Source organism: Lepidochelys kempii, chromosome 4 (genome assembly GCF_965140265.1).
Source record: "Lepidochelys kempii isolate rLepKem1 chromosome 4, rLepKem1.hap2, whole genome shotgun sequence".
Classification (NCBI taxonomy): domain Eukaryota; kingdom Metazoa; phylum Chordata; order Testudines; family Cheloniidae; genus Lepidochelys; species Lepidochelys kempii.
Window position 1 is genome coordinate 93,457,151 of NC_133259.1, and position 18,034 is coordinate 93,475,184.

Genomic DNA, 18,034 nt, shown 5'->3' on the forward strand with positions numbered 1-18,034 from the left:
ACCAGAGTTATGAGTGCTTTCACAATTAAAATACCATCAGCAGTTAGGCTGCCCATTTAGCTCTAGACACCCTTTAAAAAGAAATCATGTTTCCCTATCTTAAATAAATAAAACCTCTACCTATTTTTACGCCTAAAATGCCCATTCCCCTTCACCTCTCTTCCCCTAGTAGACAGTCTCCAACTCCAAGTAAATGCCAATGATTGTTAAAGAAGCAGGCAGGAGGCTCCCAGACCAACTAGCCGTTATTCTCTTCTCATTATTTTATCTCAAGGGGGTGTGATTCACCATACATAGGAGTGGTTATGCAGTCTGAAAACCTTTTAAAATCATAAATATAGTTTTAAAATACAAATCAGACTTCAGGATTTTTAGAGGGTGGCTCATTTCATTTTGTTCTGCCACTTTTATTATATTAATGTGATATCACACTGCCAAACGTGTTGGTTTGATGGCAATGCATTGTGTAGTCAAATGGGAGGGATTGTGTGCCCTTGAAAGTAAAGCTTTTATCATCCATTACACACTAAAAATGTGTGAATTGATTGATCATTAAAGGTGCCGGATGGATAACTCAGGAGGCTGAAGGTGTTTTTCCAAAAGTGCCTAAGTGACTTATGATCATAATTCCCATTGAAAGACAACAATATTTTTCACTCCTAAGTCACTTAGGCAGTTTTAAATCATCTTTTAGTTGAAGAACTGGTATACAATGAGCAACAGCTATGCAGTAAGCTCCTAACCTAAACGTGTGCCTAAGTCATACTGGTAGGGAGACCAGCTCTATAGATGAAAGGGTAGTTCTGTCACCAAACCCATTCAGTCCTTGATTTTTCTGTTCACACTGCAAAGAAGGGTCCCAACAGTGAAGTTGATGGTTTGCATTTATGTGTTGTGAACACTTGCTTACTTGAACTGGACTGAGAATAGCAACTCAAGCCATGAAGCTCCTAGACAGAGAATTTCAGAATGGGATTTTCAAAATGCTCAGCATTGGCCTAATTTTAAATGGAACAGTGAGAAACAATGCTGAGTGCTTTCAAAAATCCTCCCCAATCCCGCCTCAACTGCTGTCCCAGGCTAAAACTGAACAGATGATCTAGAGATTCAAGACATTATATCTGATTATTCCAATACTCCTTTATGATTTTTTTCCCCCCAAAGAACTTCTTACTTACAATTTATGAGTTGGCTGTTCATTTGGGGTCAGAATTCCTACTTCATTAACTTCATAGGTCTTCCTTGTGTGAGCAGACACAATCTTATGTCCTTTCTGAACCTCTCCACCAAAGAGCGCAATGTTAGCTATGACACCCCTGTAGTGGTCGAAGGTGGAGTCGAACACCAAGGCTTTCAATGGGTCACTAATGTTAACACTGGGTCTATTAAGAAAAATGTACAAAATACATTTAATATGTATTAAATAAGAGCATGAACTGTACACTGTTTTTCATTGAAAGTCAAATGTAAATTCATCTATTTCAAAACATTCAAACAAAATGTTCATACAAAAATAGATGCTAGTCTAAGTGCAGCAAACAAAAATCTTGAAGCTGTGTGAAACAGGAGATTGGCTATTTATGGCATACAGAATATTATGAGAAGATTTTTAAGCCATTCCACACTTCTATTTCTGATCGTAAACCTGTGCCAGCAGATTGTTCTCTTAATAATATTAATGTTCCAAATTAAGTGTATATTTTGTTCTTGTCTCTCAGCTTTATTGCAGGATGGCAGACATTAATTTTAAACCATTGCAGTGTTTTTTTTCCCCACGAAAGTTCTGATAATCAAGAATATCACACTGATACAGTTCTTCCATCCCCCACTGACTTCATTATCGTTTGGGTTCTGTTTGGCATTTATCACTGTAGGTAATACCTAATAAGAAACAAACAGAATGAAAAGCAAAATACTGATTCAGAGATGAACTGGGATTTAGCAGCCTCTCTTGACATGCTGACTATGGTCAAATTTCCAAATAAAAGTCTTGATTAAACTGCAGTTCAGGCTGTAAAAGCTGAAAATACGTATTCATAACTCGGGCCCCTGCAACAATTTTAACTAAACAATGTAATGCTCAGAAGAGAGAATGAAAACCTAAAACATTTGATTAAATATAAATATTTTAGAAATTTGTGCTTCCCTGAATCATACTGGGATTGATCTCCAGTTACTTACAAAATAATATCTGGGGAAAGTACATCATTTCTAAAAAGGAAATTTAAATAACCAATCACAAAAATTGTCTTGCAAAAAGAAAAGGAGTACTAGTAGCACCTTAGAGACTAGCCAATTTATTTGAGCATAAGCTTTCATGAGCTACAGCTCATTTCTGTAGCTCACGAAAGCTTATGGTCAAATAAACTGGCTAGTCTCTAAGGTGCCACTAATACTCCTTTTCTTTTTGCAAATACAGACTAACACGGCTGCTACTCTAAAAACTGTCTTGCTTTCTCTATGCTCCCCTGTTTGTGGGCTTACATCAGTAGTGTTCAAATGTAATGGATTTTCTTTCTCTCTCCACTTCATATAATGTTACCTATGTTAATGGTTTTTGTGTTATATTCATCTTTAATAATTCCCATATATACAGTGGTGGGTGGGAGGGAGAGTAAATACATACACGGTTGAAAGGATTTACCAAGCAATGAAAAATTTCTCTTTTCCAAATTTCATTTCTCAAAATGAAATAATCTTGTCCTATTCACCTCAAAAATAAGATTCCTGCCCTTCCACTCCAGTAACAGGAAACCACAAATTGAGAAATTTCATGCAGAATGGATTTGGTATAAGAATTTAAAAGGGCAGCTCAAAAATCTGTCTAGTTACCAAAAGCTAGTTACTATCATAAATAGGCAGAGTCTACCTCTGGCTCCATAAAACACCAAAACTTACGCTGGAACCTTTTCAATAACTTCCTGAAGCACCTTTTCCACATTCGTTCCTAGTTTAGCAGAAATCTAGAACAAGTTCAGAAAAAAAGTTTTATTGGGAATAAGTCTGCTGATATACATTATCTATTAAACGGACAATGCCATCTTCATTTTGACATGTTAAAAGTATGATGCTCAGCTACAGACTCAACGGGCAAGCTGCTGGGCATGTTAACTCAAGACTTTGTTAAAATCTATTAAACATTCCATAGTAGAGAAACAGACACATCTCACGCAGAAGGAAAGACGTCAGGGAAAGAGAACATGATAGAATCTGGCACACCCACAGTACAGGAAATTTCAGAATTTTCCTTGAAGCCTTTATCCATTAGTCCCCAAAATTTGACACTCTATTTGAAAGTGTTTTCATTACTCTTCTGTTTTCTAGATGGACATTAATCTCAAAAAGGACCTTTGCCCTCTCCTTAACACAGTAAGACGAAATATACACTGCATATCGAAAAAGAAAAAACAACTCAGGAATTGATTTACTTTTTTAAAGAGTGCACATTTTTCATTTCAGCTCCAGACAGGATTTTAAGAAATTTAATAATCATCCAGTTGCTAAACATCCAGATTTTTAAATTTTTTAAAAAAGATCTTACCCTAATACATTCATCCTTAGAGATATCAAATAGCTTTTCAATTTGTTTCTCAACTCTTTCAGGGTCTGCATTCTTCAAGTCGATCTACAAAACAATATTCCTGTTACACATCTGAAATACTAGTCTCTCTCTCTCTCTCTCTCTCTCTCTCACACACACACACACACACACACTCTTCTTGCATGTCAGAATTCTAGTTCACCAAAATAAAATTTTATAAAAAATGAGATCATGAATACTGCAAGTAAATAAACAGCTGTCTTTATCAGAAGGATTCATACTAAAGTGTTCCCTAAAATGAGTCTTAAAACAGTCCTCCCATCTTTTAGAGACCTGCATATAACAACAATTCTTATAGAATAGCGCTAACAAGATTGCTAGTAAGGTAAAGACAGGGCGCAAGTTTCAAAATAGCTTTATAAACTACACTATAGCCCAGCACTGTAAAAGTCTATTTGCTTATTCACCTCTGGCAAGACTCTCCCCCGCCCCCCCTTTGGTGCCTTTGAAAGGAATGCTTTACTGCAACAAAAAATTATTAATAAAAAGAAGGCAAGTAGGTTTTGTACTTCAGTTGGAAAAATTAATGTGATGTTGCAAGTCTGCATCTAGCACAAGGGTAAAACACTACTCAGCCTTATTTCCAGCGCAGATATTGAGAAAAAATTTTTACATCTACACATTTCACTTAACTAGTGAAACAATAACCTATCGCCTGCTTTTCCACCCACACAACCCTACAAGTAGATCTTGTCATTTGTGGAGTGTTTTTCTTAAAAGCTCATTAAAGTATATTTCTTGAATACTGATTAAGAGATAAGCCAAATACTCTCACACACGTATCACCTTTGAAAATAGAAGGGGTGGCGGGACTGAAAATGCATGCTGGAATACAATGAACAACATGGTGGAAGTTAAGTGACCTTTGTAGAAAGCTGGCTGTGTGATTTACCAGAAATTAAAATAAAGACAGAGAATTCTGTAACAGACTGATGTACAGTGTTTTAAATGAATGCATTTTCATCATGATGGCCTGCAATATTATCGAGCAAATCCATCAAGAAAAAGTACCAACACATTTAACATTAATTTACCTTTCTTCATAGTTTCAGCAGAAGTAATTGAGTGAACAGAGTAAGGGAACACCATCTCACCCACAATGCTGTTTTTCTGTGTTTCTCCAGGTTAAGGTTCAGAGTGAGTCAAGCTCAGAAGTGATGCAAGGTACATGTTCCTAAGTACCTTAAGTTAACATAACTTACACCCCAACGAGCTAAAGATGCACAGTAAACGAGCTGAGGGGACAGTTTAACTTATCATAGAATCATAGAATATCAGGGTTGGAAGGGACCTCAGGAGGTCATCTAGTCCAACCCCCTGCTCAGAGCAGGACCAATCCCCAATTAAATCATCCCAGCCAGGGCTTTGTCAAGCCTGACCTTAAAAACTTCTAAGGAAGGAGATTCTACCACCTCCCTAGGTAACGCATTCCAGTGTTTCACCACCCTCTTAGTGAAAAAGTTTTTCCTAATATCCAACCTAAACCTCCCCCACTGCAACTTGAGACCATTACTCCTTGTCCTGTCCTCTTCTACCACTGAGAATAGTTTAGAACCATCCTCTCTGGAACCACCTCTCAGGTAGTTGAAAGCAGCTATCAAATCCCCCCTCATTCTTCTCTTCTGCAGACTAAACAATCCCAGTTCCCTCAGCCTCTCCTCATAACTCATGTGTTCCAGACCCCTAATCATTTTTGTTGCCCTTCGCTGGACTCTCTCCAATTTATCCACATCCTTCTTGTAGTGTGGGGCCCAAAACTGGACACAGTACTCCAGATGAGGCCTCACCAATGTCGAATAGAGGGGGACGATCACGTCCCTCGATCTGCTCGCTGTGCCCCTACTTATACATCCCAAAATACCATTGGCCTTCTTGGCAACAAGGGCACACTGCTGACTCATATCCAGCTTCTCATCCACTGTCATCCCTAGGTCCTTTTCCGCAGAACTGCTGCCTAGCCATTCGGTCCCTAGTCTGTAGCTGTGCATTGGGTTCTTCCGTCCTAAGTGCAGGACCCTGCACTTATCCTTACTGAACCTCATCAGATTTCTTTTGGCCCAATCCTCCAAACTTACACCCTCCAGTTTGGTTTTGCCTTTACTAGGATTTAAGGGAGTTGTTAAAACACATTAGCTAGAACTCTGACGTATCCTAAAACACTAGCATAGACAAGGCTGTATAAGCTTAACGTCCACTGTGTGGGGAATCTTTCATTGCTGTCACCCAAGTAAAGTTCCTACCTCTCATACTGTGTAAAATGACACCTTTCACAGCAACTAAAATTCACTGCAAATAGCTTAAAATACTAAACAGGGGATAACTCTCTATTTGCAACTATATTTATTTCAGATTGACCAATTAAAACACGAGTAAACTTCACTCCATCTTTTGTTGCATTCTTCAATTTGGTGATACATTTCTTGTATTTCATAATTTTGTCACGGTTATGTAAAAACTCCTATTTATATAAGTCTAAAACATTATTACCTTGTTTATAACAGGAATTATTGCCAGCTGTGCTTCAAAAGCAAGATAGAAGTTTGCCATCGTTTGTGCTTGAATACCCTGGAAAGTATTCATAAACAACATTTTATTACCCAATACTACTGTGTTTTATTACCCAATACTACATTCTGTGTTTGGGGTATTAACAGAAAGAAGCCTATTTTCCTATTACACACATCCCTTCTTTTTGGGAGGTGTTATTTTCTTTAATTGGTTTTCAATAATACACCTATTTCCATGCTTTTTATATTACCATTATCTAAAAGTGTAACAGAGGATACTCATAATGTAATAGTAAATTTATTAATGCTGAAAAATAATTCCCTTCTACGATAGTGTATGAACCTAGTCCTGTTTAAACGATAATTGGATGACACCTAATATTAAGGTTCTGTTTATAAAAGGTTAAAAAGTAATAGATATTTTAATAAAGCAATTGTTAGAGAATCCAGGAGGTCAATAATCACCTACTACTGATGTATTTATAACTAGAGCAGTACAAATAACTGATTTGTTAGTTGGTTGGCAGTTCTGTAAAAAAAATCATTTGTGGTCAACCAAAACTGAATTTTTTCAGAATTTCCAGTGAATCGAAAATTTGGAAAAAATTTCAGGTCAAACAAAACATCCCATTCAACTTGCAACAAAAAAATTTGGTTTTGGGCATTGTTAAATTTAATTTAGGCAGCTAGGTATGAGATTAAGTCCAAGACCTCCATGGTACCATTTTCCAAAATGCTTCCATTTACACATACACAGAACCAGAAAAACAGGCAGAACCGGAAGGTTTCAACAAATGGATGAGATGATAGTATAGGGAGGAGGGGTTTAGGTTTATTAGTAACCGGGGAACCTTTTTGTGAAAAGAGGAGCCTATGCAGGACGGATGGATTCCACCTAAACCAAAGAGGAACAAAAACTGCTGGCATGTAAAATTAAAAGATTGTAGAGAATTTTTTAAAGTAAGGGCAAGGGGAAAGCCAACAGGTGCAGAGGTACACACTATTTGGGCAAAGACGTCCTTTAAGAATAGGTTGACCAGACGTCCCAATATTGCAGCTTTGGACGCTCTGGTGTTTTTCGGGGGGGGTTTTGCGCTTCGGCAACTCAACTCCGGCCGGTTTTTATTTTTTTTTTTTGCTTCCCCCATGTGTCCCAGTATTCTGTTGGTTTCATCTGGTCACCCTATTTACGAATGAATTTATTAAAGGGGGAACTCTATATCCAAGTAAAGAGGATAGGAAAGATTTTGATAAAGTACAGGTAGGAGCTAGTGTGGAACAGTCAAAAGAAACAGTTCCATTTAAACATCACACATGAAGACAAGCAATTGAATACTGACAAAATGTACAAGTGCCTATATACAAATGCTAGAAGTCTAAGTACTAAGATGGGTGAATTGGAATGCCTGGCATTAAATGAAAATATTGATGTAACAGGAATCCCGGACACTTGGTGGAATGAAGATAATCAATGGTGCATGGTAATCCCAGGATACCAAATATACACAAATGACAGAGTAGGTCATTCTGGTGGGGGGAGTGGCACTGTATGTGAAAGAAAGCACGGAGTCAAACTAAAAATCTTAAATGACTCAAACTGTACCATAGCATCTCTAAGGATAGAAATTCCATGCTTGAACACTAACAGTATAGCAATAGGAATATACTACCTACCACCCGACCAGGATGATGACTGACTGTAAAATGCTCAGGGAGATTCAAGGGACTACAAAAACAGAAAACCCGACAGTAACAGGTTTCAATTATGTCTCCTAAGGAAGGGATGCTGACACCATAAACGACTGTTTCTAGAGCAGCTTTTCCTACAACCCACAAGAGGAGGAGCAATTCTTGATTTAATCCTAAATGGAACAGAGAATCTGATTGACAAGATGAATATAGCTGAACCGCTCAGTAATTAAATTTAAACATCCTGGGGGGAGAGAATGAAAAAACCCTCACCAGAGTACCATTTAACTTCAAAAAGGGGAATTACACAAAAATGAGGAAGCTACATAGACAGAAATTAAAAAGAAAAGTCATAAGGGTGAAATGCCAGCAAACTGCATGGAGACTACTTAAAAACACTGTAATAGAGGCTCAAACTAAATGAAAACCCCAAACAAACCAAAAAACCCAATAAAATAACCAAAAAATGCCACCATGGCTGAACAGCAAAGTAAAAGGCAGTCTGAGGCAAAAAGGCATCCTTTCAAATTGAAAATCAAATCTTACTCAGGAAAATAGAAAGGAGCATAAAATCAGGCAAGTCAAGCATAAAAGTATAAGGTAACAGGCCAAGAAAGAATTTGAAGAGCAACTGGCTAAGGACAGAAAAACTAAGAGCAAAAAAATTTTAAGTACACCAGAAGCAGGAAGCATGCCCAAAAATCAGTGGGGTCACCAGATGATTGAGGTGCTAAAGGAGCACTCACGGAAATCAAGGCCATTGCAAGAAGCTAAATGATTTCTTTGCATCGGTCTTCACTGAAGAGGATGTGGGGAGATCCCCACAGCAGAGCCATTTGATGTCTTGGGTAACAAATCTGAGGAACAGTCACAGATTGAGGTGTCAATACAGGAGGCTTGGGAACAAATTGATAACTTAAACAATAAGAAGTCACCAGCACCAGCTGATATCCACCTAAGAGCTCTGAAGAAATGCTAACATGGTATTACAGAACTACTGTGTTACATAGCCTATTGCTTAAATCAGCTTCTGTGACCAGCCAGATAACCAGGCTGAGTGGCAGGCAGCCAAAGGAGTAGCTGCAGAGGAAACAGCCAATTCGGGCAGTGGCTGCAGACAATCAGGGCCCAGCCAGCCATATAAAAGGAAGCTGCAGACCAGAGTGAGTTAGTCTACTGCAGGGAGCCCTAGGGAGAAGACTGGCATCCTAGAGGGCTACAGAGAGACCAGTACCGGGGATGGCCGGGTGCTAGCAAGGAAGGAGCGGCCCAGCTGTGGACTGCCAAGTCGCTGTGAGGAGTGGCCGGACTCTTGTTGGAGTCCCCTGGGGGGACCAGCTGTTGACACGGCCGGAGGGCTGTGCCAGGAAGCAGATGCCAAGAGAAAGGAGCCGTGACGGGTCTGCATTTGGAGGAGAGGATGGAAGAGCCACCACCACCTGAGGATGCACCCTCTAGGACTGAGTTAATTCCTGAGACGCCCAAGGAGGCGGCACCAGTGTGGTGAGTGACCCCGTGAGGGTAGCTAAGTCACACCAATTTTTTAAAAAAGCTCCAGCGGGGAGCAATTACAGGTTGGTAAGCTTAACTTCAGCATCAAGAAAACAGGTTGTAACTACAGCAAAAACACAGAATCATCAGACACTTAGATGAACATATGCTGGGAAAGGATCAACATGGCTTTTATAAAGGGAAATCATGCCTCACCAATCTAGTATAATTCTTTGAGGGGATCAACAAACATGTGGCTAAAGGTGATCCAGGGGATATAGCATACTTGGACTTTCAGAAAGCTTTTGACAAGGTCCCTCACCAAAAGCTCTTAAGCAAAATAAGCAGTTATGGGATAAGGGGGAAGGTCCTCTCATGGATCAGCAACTGCCTAAAAGATAGGAAACAGGATAGGAATAAATGGTCAACTTTCACAATGAAGGGAGGTAAGTAACAGGGTCCTCCAAGGATCTGTACTGGGACCTGTGCTGATCAACATATTGATAAATGATCTGGAAAACGGGGTGAGTGGTGAGGTGGCAAACAATACAAAATTCCTCAAAATAGTTAAGACCAAATCTGACTGTAAAGACTTAAAAAGGATCTCACTAAACTAGGTGACTGGGCAACAAAATGGCAGATGAAATTCAGTGTTAAGTGTAAAGTAGTGCACACTGGAAAAAATAATCCCAACTACACGTACAAAGCAATAGTCTAAATTAGCTGTAACGACTCAAGAAAGAGATCTTGGAATCATCGTGGATAGTTCTCTGAAAACATCCGCTCAATGTGCAGTTGCAGGCAAAAAAGCACAGAATGGTAGGAACCATTAGAAAAGGGATAGATAAGACAAAAAATATCACAATTCACTATCTATGTATTCAATATATTCATAAATGATTTGAATAATGGCAGAGAATACACTTAGTTTGCAGATATTAATGTTTGAAACATGGTTATAACCGCTAATAATCATTAGCCCTTTATAAACTATTTATAAATAAAACCTCAATATAAAGTATGACAGATAATTGTACAAATCAATCTCATTTCAGTGTTCTATAGCTCCATTATTGGGAAGCACTTTAATTTCAAATAGGATGTGCAGTTGAAACCTGAAGTTTAAACAAACACAGTTTAACACTATTTACCTGCCTACAACTACTGACTTGGGTCCACTTTCAGAAATATAGCAACATCTAATGTTATTTGATATCCTGTTGCTTTAACAAGATGAATTTTCCTGAAAATAACTGTTTACTAGATATCTATTCTGGCCCTCTGAAGAGGCACAAATACCAGAGTTATGTTTTTAGCTAGTATAGCTAAACTAGTATACTACTTTACCAGTTAACTAGTATAGTTTTTAGCAATCGTATACTATAGAGTTGCTCCCCAAAGCAAAATTTTAAATTCAAAATCTAACAGTTTGAAGTGCTGCTGACTGTATCCCAAAACTAAACAAAATGAGTATACTTGTCTTACACTGGTCTGATTTGCATTGTTACTGCATCAGAATTCCAGAATCAACTTGGCTCTGGGGGCTTTATCCTGTGAGCTGCCGAGCACTTCCTGGAAGAAGCTGAGTGCCTTCATCTTCACAGACTTTAATGGAGTTGAAGGCACTCAACAGCCCAGAGGATGAGTTCAGCACTTTGTAGGAAGCAGGGGACGAATCCTGCAATATTACTGGTTAAGCTTATTACATGTTCATTTCATAGAACTAGCATATCCACAGGCGCATGTCTAACTGGTACTTCCTAAGTCATTTTCTCATTCTTTGCTGAGGTGGCAATAGCGCTTTTTCCAAAGGGTAACAAAAAAGTGGAAGTTTAAGCGACTTAGGAAACCTCATAAGGTAATACTTTTTATTACGCAGAACATAAGAATTTGGAACTCTACCTCATTTGCATCCACTACAAGAATGACACCTTGACAGGCAGACAGTGACCGTGATACTTCATAGCTAAAATCTACATGACCCTGTGAAGAAAAATTGGTATTTAAAACACCAAGTACAACTTTAACTAGAATCATTTGCAGTAGGAGTCTGGTTGATTTCATCTGTATGATATTAACACATCAGCTCAAGCCCCTGTGGAGGAAAAATATTCAGGATTAATTTACAAATTTAATAGCACAGAATGATGGGCAAACCTAACATTTCAAAAGAGTAAGAGTATTTTAAAGTAAGGACATTTAGGGTCATATGATTTTTAGCAATATTTAATACTTAACTTACTGGTGTGTCAATGAGATTTAAGAGGTAGTTCATTCCTTCATAACTGTAAAAGAGAGATGCAGTCTGTGCCTTAACTGTGATCCCTCTTTCCCGTTCCACTTGCAGTTTATCCAACACTTGTTTATTTTGGTCAGTTTTAGCAATTGTTCCTAAAAACACGTTTTAAAAATTGAATTAGGATCTTATTTTACGCAAGTATAATTTTGCACTATCTAAAAGGAGTATAATAGTTTCTAATACAGACCATAGCAAACTACTGAGTGATCCAAGGGGAAACGATTCCTTCCCCAAAATTTAAATATAGATTTAAATGGTGACTTTATGTAAGAGCAAAGCTCGACAAATCCACTTTCCAAAGGCACACAGGACACTTTCCTTCATGAGTGGGGCTTATCCATCAGTTTATGCAGAATCTAAGCTTTTGATTAAAATAAAAGTTTCAAGATCTTGTGCTTACAAAAATAACTTCTTGTAATGTGAAATGATGCAGTGTTATGTTTCTGAAGCTACAGACACCCTGAGGGAGGCTAAAGACCTATAAATCATACTCCAGACCATAGCCTGGGAGTTCCTTTGGGGTCGGGGTCGAAGGAATTCTTACCCCTTGGATCATTCAATAGCAGCACACTTCCTTCATGTCTACTAGAAATCCAACCTCACAAATGAAGCAGCATCTCTGCCACTTGCACCTTTTCTACTTCGGGCATGAAACAGTCAGCAGATCTGCATAACAGCAGAGACCCCACAGGATCTGCACTGAATTCTTAATGTGCACACTGCAGAGACAGGTCAACAAATGGGTGTGCATTCCCAGCATACACTCACCCAGAATATAATATAGCCATACTGATTTCACTAAAGCTACACCGCCATAATCATGAAACAAGGTCCACTACTTGTTCCTAAGAGTGATGTGAACTAGAGCAGGTTGAAACATTTTCATCTAAATGAAATTTCTGTGTATATATTGTTAAAGCCTAAATATTTTGTAGATATGTAGCATTTCCACAAAACAGGAACGTTTTTGAGCCTGGGGCACACAGAGAGAAGAACTAAATCAGACAGAGAAGAGCAATGAACCTGGATCTCCCACATCTCAGCCCAGTACACCAAGCTATAAAGTATGTGACACATACCTTCCCCTGACCATTCCATTTTCACAAGAACATACAAAAGACTTTTTTGCTCCAAAGTCAGTCAGCAATATCTGCCATCATCGAAATGGGAGGGATGACCCTGAAGTACTTGTGTTAAATTTTACCCCTCAAAACCATTCTCTTAATTTCCAGGTTTTAACAGTCCCCTTCTGACTGCCCAAAATTTTCTATGCCCTTCAAACTCTGACAATAAGTACAATAAATATTGTAGGTACTGACCTACTTATTGTTTGTCAGGAGTTGCACAGAGACCACTACATTTCTAAATATAATCTATTCATCCCACTCCCCAACACATCCCCTCCCTGGTTCTTTTCCACCCTCCTCGTTTTATTTTTTGTTTGTCTAGTTGAGATTATTTTGCAATACACCAAAATCTATCTTGCTGTACAACTGATGGTGTATGTACATGAGAAGCCCAGGACTAGAACAGCATGGATATTAGAGATGCTGTGGTAGAACTGTACTAGGAAGTCTGCACAGTGCCTGCCCACATAACAAGTACAGATAACTAAAAACACCATGTCTAATCACAGTGCTTACCTGTAATTTCCAATAGCCTGTCTGCTAGAGTGCTTTTGCCATGGTCTACATGAGCTATGATACTGAAATTTCTAATATTTTCAACAGGAAATATAGACGTATCCAGTTTTTCCTGAAAAACATAAAATGTAGAGATTCCTATTCACAAACAGATTAGGGTGTAATTTCACAAACCAGGGTGCAGAATGATACTGTATACATGAAACTAGTAACTCCTCATTCCCTTGTTTTTTTGGAACTTGAAAAACAGTTTCATCGTTACTTCTCCTCCATCTCCTCTTCCTTTCCCCATCAGGGTTTGCATTGCCACTGAAGTCTGTTTCAGTAACTTGTACAAACATTTGTGAGATTAGTACATGAACAGCTACCATTAAATCTATTCAATGTTCTATCGGGACAAAAACGTAAATAGAGTATTTTGAAGCAGCTTTGCACATGTTTAAGCATTCTAAAATAATTCTGAGGACAAGCTAGGGAATAGGGTAAATAGTGCAAGTGTTTCAGACACTAGGTAATTGAGATTATGCTATGGCTCACCTTTTCATTCTGTGAAGTTTCATTTCCAGCTGCAAGTGTAACCTGAGCAATTAATTCCACTACACAATTAGTCTTTTCGGAACCATTCCCCCAATAATTACTAAGTATCAATTCTATTAAACTACCAAGAGGAAGGAGAGTTAGAGGGCAAAGAAAAGACACACAAATAGCTTTTCAAAGACAGACTGGTCACCAACTCGCCAGTTCAGGCACTGGAGGTAGAAAGTTGGAACGAGGTGACAGACGGAAGAGGACCAAGTCACCTAAACCAAAAAAAATAAATAAATCTGGACACGGTCCTTGCTTATGACCCTCTTTATATATTAGTCAAAGAATGTCAAACTTATTCCTGGAGCGGACTGAATTGCATTTTTAGCTGTAGGGAGAACCAGGGTATAAACTGAGGCATGCATATGAGCAATCCGAAGTGGAACTCTCACTACTATCAGCAGGTAGCATGCAAAGACTCAGGGAAGACTATGCCGCTACGTATTAAGATTCGTTAATTAGTCAATATTTTATTGACCCATTCAGCAAGAAAATATGCTCAGCTTCATGATCCCTCCTATTTCTGTCTCTTCCTTCCTCATACTACTTTGGTTCACTGCCTCCTCTGCTTCTTTCTCGCATTTATATTTGCTTTCCTGCAGCAATTTACCCACACCCAACCCTTTCCCCATCCTATCTGCTAATACTTGCAAAATAAAATGCTGCCTTTTAAAGTGACAGTCTTCGGTATTAACATCCCAATAAGTTTAATTGGAGTTGTGGGGTGTTAACACCTAACAGTTATTTTGAACTATCTGCAGCTGCAGGAAAAACAGTGTATAAATGCTTACATTTAGAAAATACATTTACAACTTTTTTAACCTTAATAAACGTTTAAATTCTGCAGAATGTGAATATGCCAGCCGGCCATGTAAGTACATCAAGTGGCCAATCAAGTCCTTTTTGGAGGGATGTTATAAATTTCTGAAGCAAACTTTGTTCTGTGGCTGACTTTTAGCCTTCGTTCAGCTACAAAGATTGCGCAACTGAGTCTCAGAACCCAATTATGTAAATCTTTAGGCAAAAAAGTCTCCCACTGACTTCCATGGGTGATATCCGTATAAAGACTGCAGGATCAGATCCTAAGTCTCCTATATAGGCCATTTTCTGGGCCATGTAACAGGCACTGTTATGCATGCTGTAACTCATTTTTCCCCCCAAAAACACAAAACTCATGCACTGTTCAGGGACTGCTTAGTCTCCAACTGCACTGAATTAGAGTACTGTTAGAAGCAAAAAAGCAATATTGCTGCTGCAATATGCTATCACACTATGTTCAGCAGAAATAATGGGACCTCTTTTTGTTTGTTCTTTAAAAGGGAAAGAATGCATAAAAAACTCAGAACAGTAAATAGATAAGCTATCCTTCCATGTCTATTGCCAAACATTTTGGAGCCTTTTAAGTTATGGTAATACTAGCACTCTGCTTTGTTTTAAAAGTATGCAAATATTGACTAATCACACCTCAAATACCCACAAGTTCAGTAAGAGTTCCCATCTTACAGATGGGGAAACATAGGTGAGCTTGCCCACGCAGCAAGTGAGTGGCAGAGCCACAATTAGGACTCAAGTACCTAGCTCCCAATTTGAGCTCAGACCATTAGACACAGTTGAGTTTCAAACTTTATTTAGAACCAGAGCAAACATTAAAATCCAACTGACTGAAAATAGGCAAGCACCAAAACAACATTTTTGGGAAATGACTGATATGAATACACTATCTTTTGAAGCAGTGAACTGACCATAGTTATGCTTACAAAAATGCCAGCTCAATACCGTTCTGCTGTATTCCAATGAAATTCGGTTTGTTTGTTACATTCTTGTAAGCCACCTTAATTTTTAAAAGGTGCTAGATCAGTCATTAAGTTTGCTGTAAATGTTGGACATACCACACTTTTTATGAAAAATACAAAGCTTGATACTTTTTCCGTGGGGTGACAATTACATATTTTGTACAATTTACATTTATTTAAATTTGTACAAATAAAATTACCTATCATCGTCAAGATAATTCACTATTCAGGATGTAATCCTGAAGGTTTATGGAAGTATTGCAAGATCAGTGACTAGAGCTGAGACAGTTGTAAGAACGTAGCATAAACCACCTTTTACTAGAACTGATGTAAGTTAAGGGTGAAAATACAGAACACAGATATACATAGCAGTGCCAGCCCAATGATGAAGACTCCCCACTCTCTTCCTCATGAAAGTAAAAGCTTGAGTTGTGTGGGTTTTTTTGTTTTTTTTTCTGAGCTGGGGAAGGGAGGGAGCATGAACCATCCCAGCTACTATGTATGGAAAATACTCAAATTTCCTTGATGTTCCTGCTTGTTCTCTTACTAAGGACAATAAACTTTTTTTTTTTTTAAACACAAGAAATTGAACCAGGAATCACAAATAGCAACTCCTTACTAAAACATTCCAAATCTACACTGCAACTACTGTGCTGCAGCTGTGCAGCTATAGACACTTCATAGGTCCATGTAAACGTTTTTTTTTTTCTGTCAATATAGCTAAATACTTCTCAGAAGCAGCAGCTAGGTCATCGATTCACTGTGTCTACTGTGGGAGTCAACCTAACTATATTTCACAGGGCTTAAAATCTGGACAACATAGCTAGGTCAACCTAAGTTTTGAGGTAGACCAGGGCTTATACACAACCAGGGTCAGGGAGGAGAAAGGCAGATGCTGGCCACTGAATATGCACAGAAATCCCTGCTATTGGCAGTGAGTACTGTTAAGTGACCTAGATTTACAGTGGGGTGGGAGGAGGTATTGTTTCATGATCTCTGTGTGTATATAAAGTCTGCTGCAGTTTCCACGGTATGCATCCGATGAAGTGAGCTGTAGCTCACGAAAGCTCATGCTCAAATAAACTGGTTAGTCTCTAAGGTGCCACAAGTACTCCTTTTCTTTTTGCGAATACAGACTAACAGGGCTGTCACTCTGAAACCTGTTCCTGTAATTATTTTATGACCAGTCTTCTCATGCTGGGGGAGGGGTGTGTCAAGAACATGTCAGCAAGTCGCAGCCATCTTGCCTATCCCATACTGCTAAATAGGAAAAGGGGTCACAACATAGAAATGCTTGAGAACACTGCTTAACAGGAAGGCTTAATTCACTCTGTCTGATGTATGCATTAAATGCAAACAGGGGTTAATCCTCGCAAACAGCGTGAGTTAGGCCTTCTTGCTAAGAGGAGAAATAAAAGTTAAAGGGCCAAGGAGACATCCACTTGGGTTAAAGGGATTTCCATCCCCTACCCTACAGTAGTACTAGTTTTCAAATATTGTATCTATTTCCAACAAAAAAAAAAAGCTCATCACCTTCTTATGAGAACTATAGGGACTGGAGAACACAACATGATCCGCGGGGCATTTTTCCATCCACGGTTGAGGGCATAACAAAGCAGCACCGCTACAAGCGCGCCGCAGCCTGCCCCAGACCCCCGCTGCCCTGGTCACAAGCGACAACATGCTGTCCCGAGGGGCAGGGATCACACGCAGCCCGCGCGGAGGCAGCGGCCACGCGGGGCTCAGCCGCGGGCTCCGCAGAACCGCCTCCGCTCCGTCCGGCTCAGGGGAGCGGCGGGATCCATCCAGGGGAAGCTTCAGCGGGACCTGCCCCGCCCAGGGGCAGCGGCGGGAGCCTGCGGCAGGAGAGACGGGAGAGACGCGAGCCCGCTCCCCGGCCAGCCGCACCGGCTTGTCAGCGCGTCCCTGTCCCGGGGGCCCGGCTCAGCCGCTCCCTGCTAGCCCCGCACGGCTGGCGCAGCGCCCGCGGGGCCGGGGCCGGGGCCGGTCGCCGCGGGGGGCTCTCACCGCCAAGCCGCACGAGCCAGTCGCTGCCCGGGGCCAAAGCCCCAGTCCCAGGCCGGCCCCTGCGCGCGCGCCGGTGAGAGGCTGACCCGGAAGCACAAGGGCCAGCCGGGGGCCAGGAGGGGCAGCGGCCTCTGTAGCAACTGCGCACGCGCGGAGTCGGCTTTAAGGGCAGTGGGGGAAGCAGCTGCCCTTTCTCCTGGTCCTGCCCCTCAGGGCACGTCTACCCCGCGGCCGTCCGTCCACCTCCGTGAGGGCAACGTACTGCGCATGCCTGCAGTAGCCGCCTTCTGGGGGTGGGGCGTGTCCCCACCGGGGCCGTTTTCGCTTTCCAAAGAGGGACAGTGCGGCGGGCTGCGAGCCTGGCTTCTCCCGCCTGCAGCAGCTCCTCCCGCGCCCCT

At 40.3% G+C, this 18,034-nt stretch overlaps 1 protein-coding gene across 3 annotated transcripts in view; it reads right to left on the reverse strand.

Annotated features, from left to right (window-relative positions):
• GUF1 (GTP binding elongation factor GUF1) overlaps window positions 1–17,716 on the reverse strand; it is a 57,703-nt gene extending 39,987 nt beyond the window's left edge. The window contains exons 1-8 of one of the 3 annotated variants that reach the window (XM_073342134.1): window positions 17,142–17,716; window positions 13,231–13,342; window positions 11,531–11,679; window positions 11,191–11,271; window positions 6,089–6,166; window positions 3,542–3,625; window positions 2,899–2,963; window positions 1,179–1,382 (exon numbers count right to left, since the gene is read on the reverse strand). In XM_073342134.1, coding sequence (XP_073198235.1) covers window positions 1,179–1,382; window positions 2,899–2,963; window positions 3,542–3,625; window positions 6,089–6,166; window positions 11,191–11,271; window positions 11,531–11,679; window positions 13,231–13,342; window positions 17,142–17,291 — 923 coding nt within the window. In that variant the 5' untranslated portion in view covers window positions 17,292–17,716. Of the gene's footprint in view, window positions 1–1,178; window positions 1,383–2,898; window positions 2,964–3,541; window positions 3,626–6,088; window positions 6,167–11,190; window positions 11,384–11,525; window positions 11,680–13,230; window positions 13,343–17,141 lie in introns of those variants that run through there. The other 2 variants (XM_073342135.1, XM_073342136.1) reach the window with 2 other exon arrangements.
• Window positions 17,717–18,034: the final 318 nt, after the last annotated feature.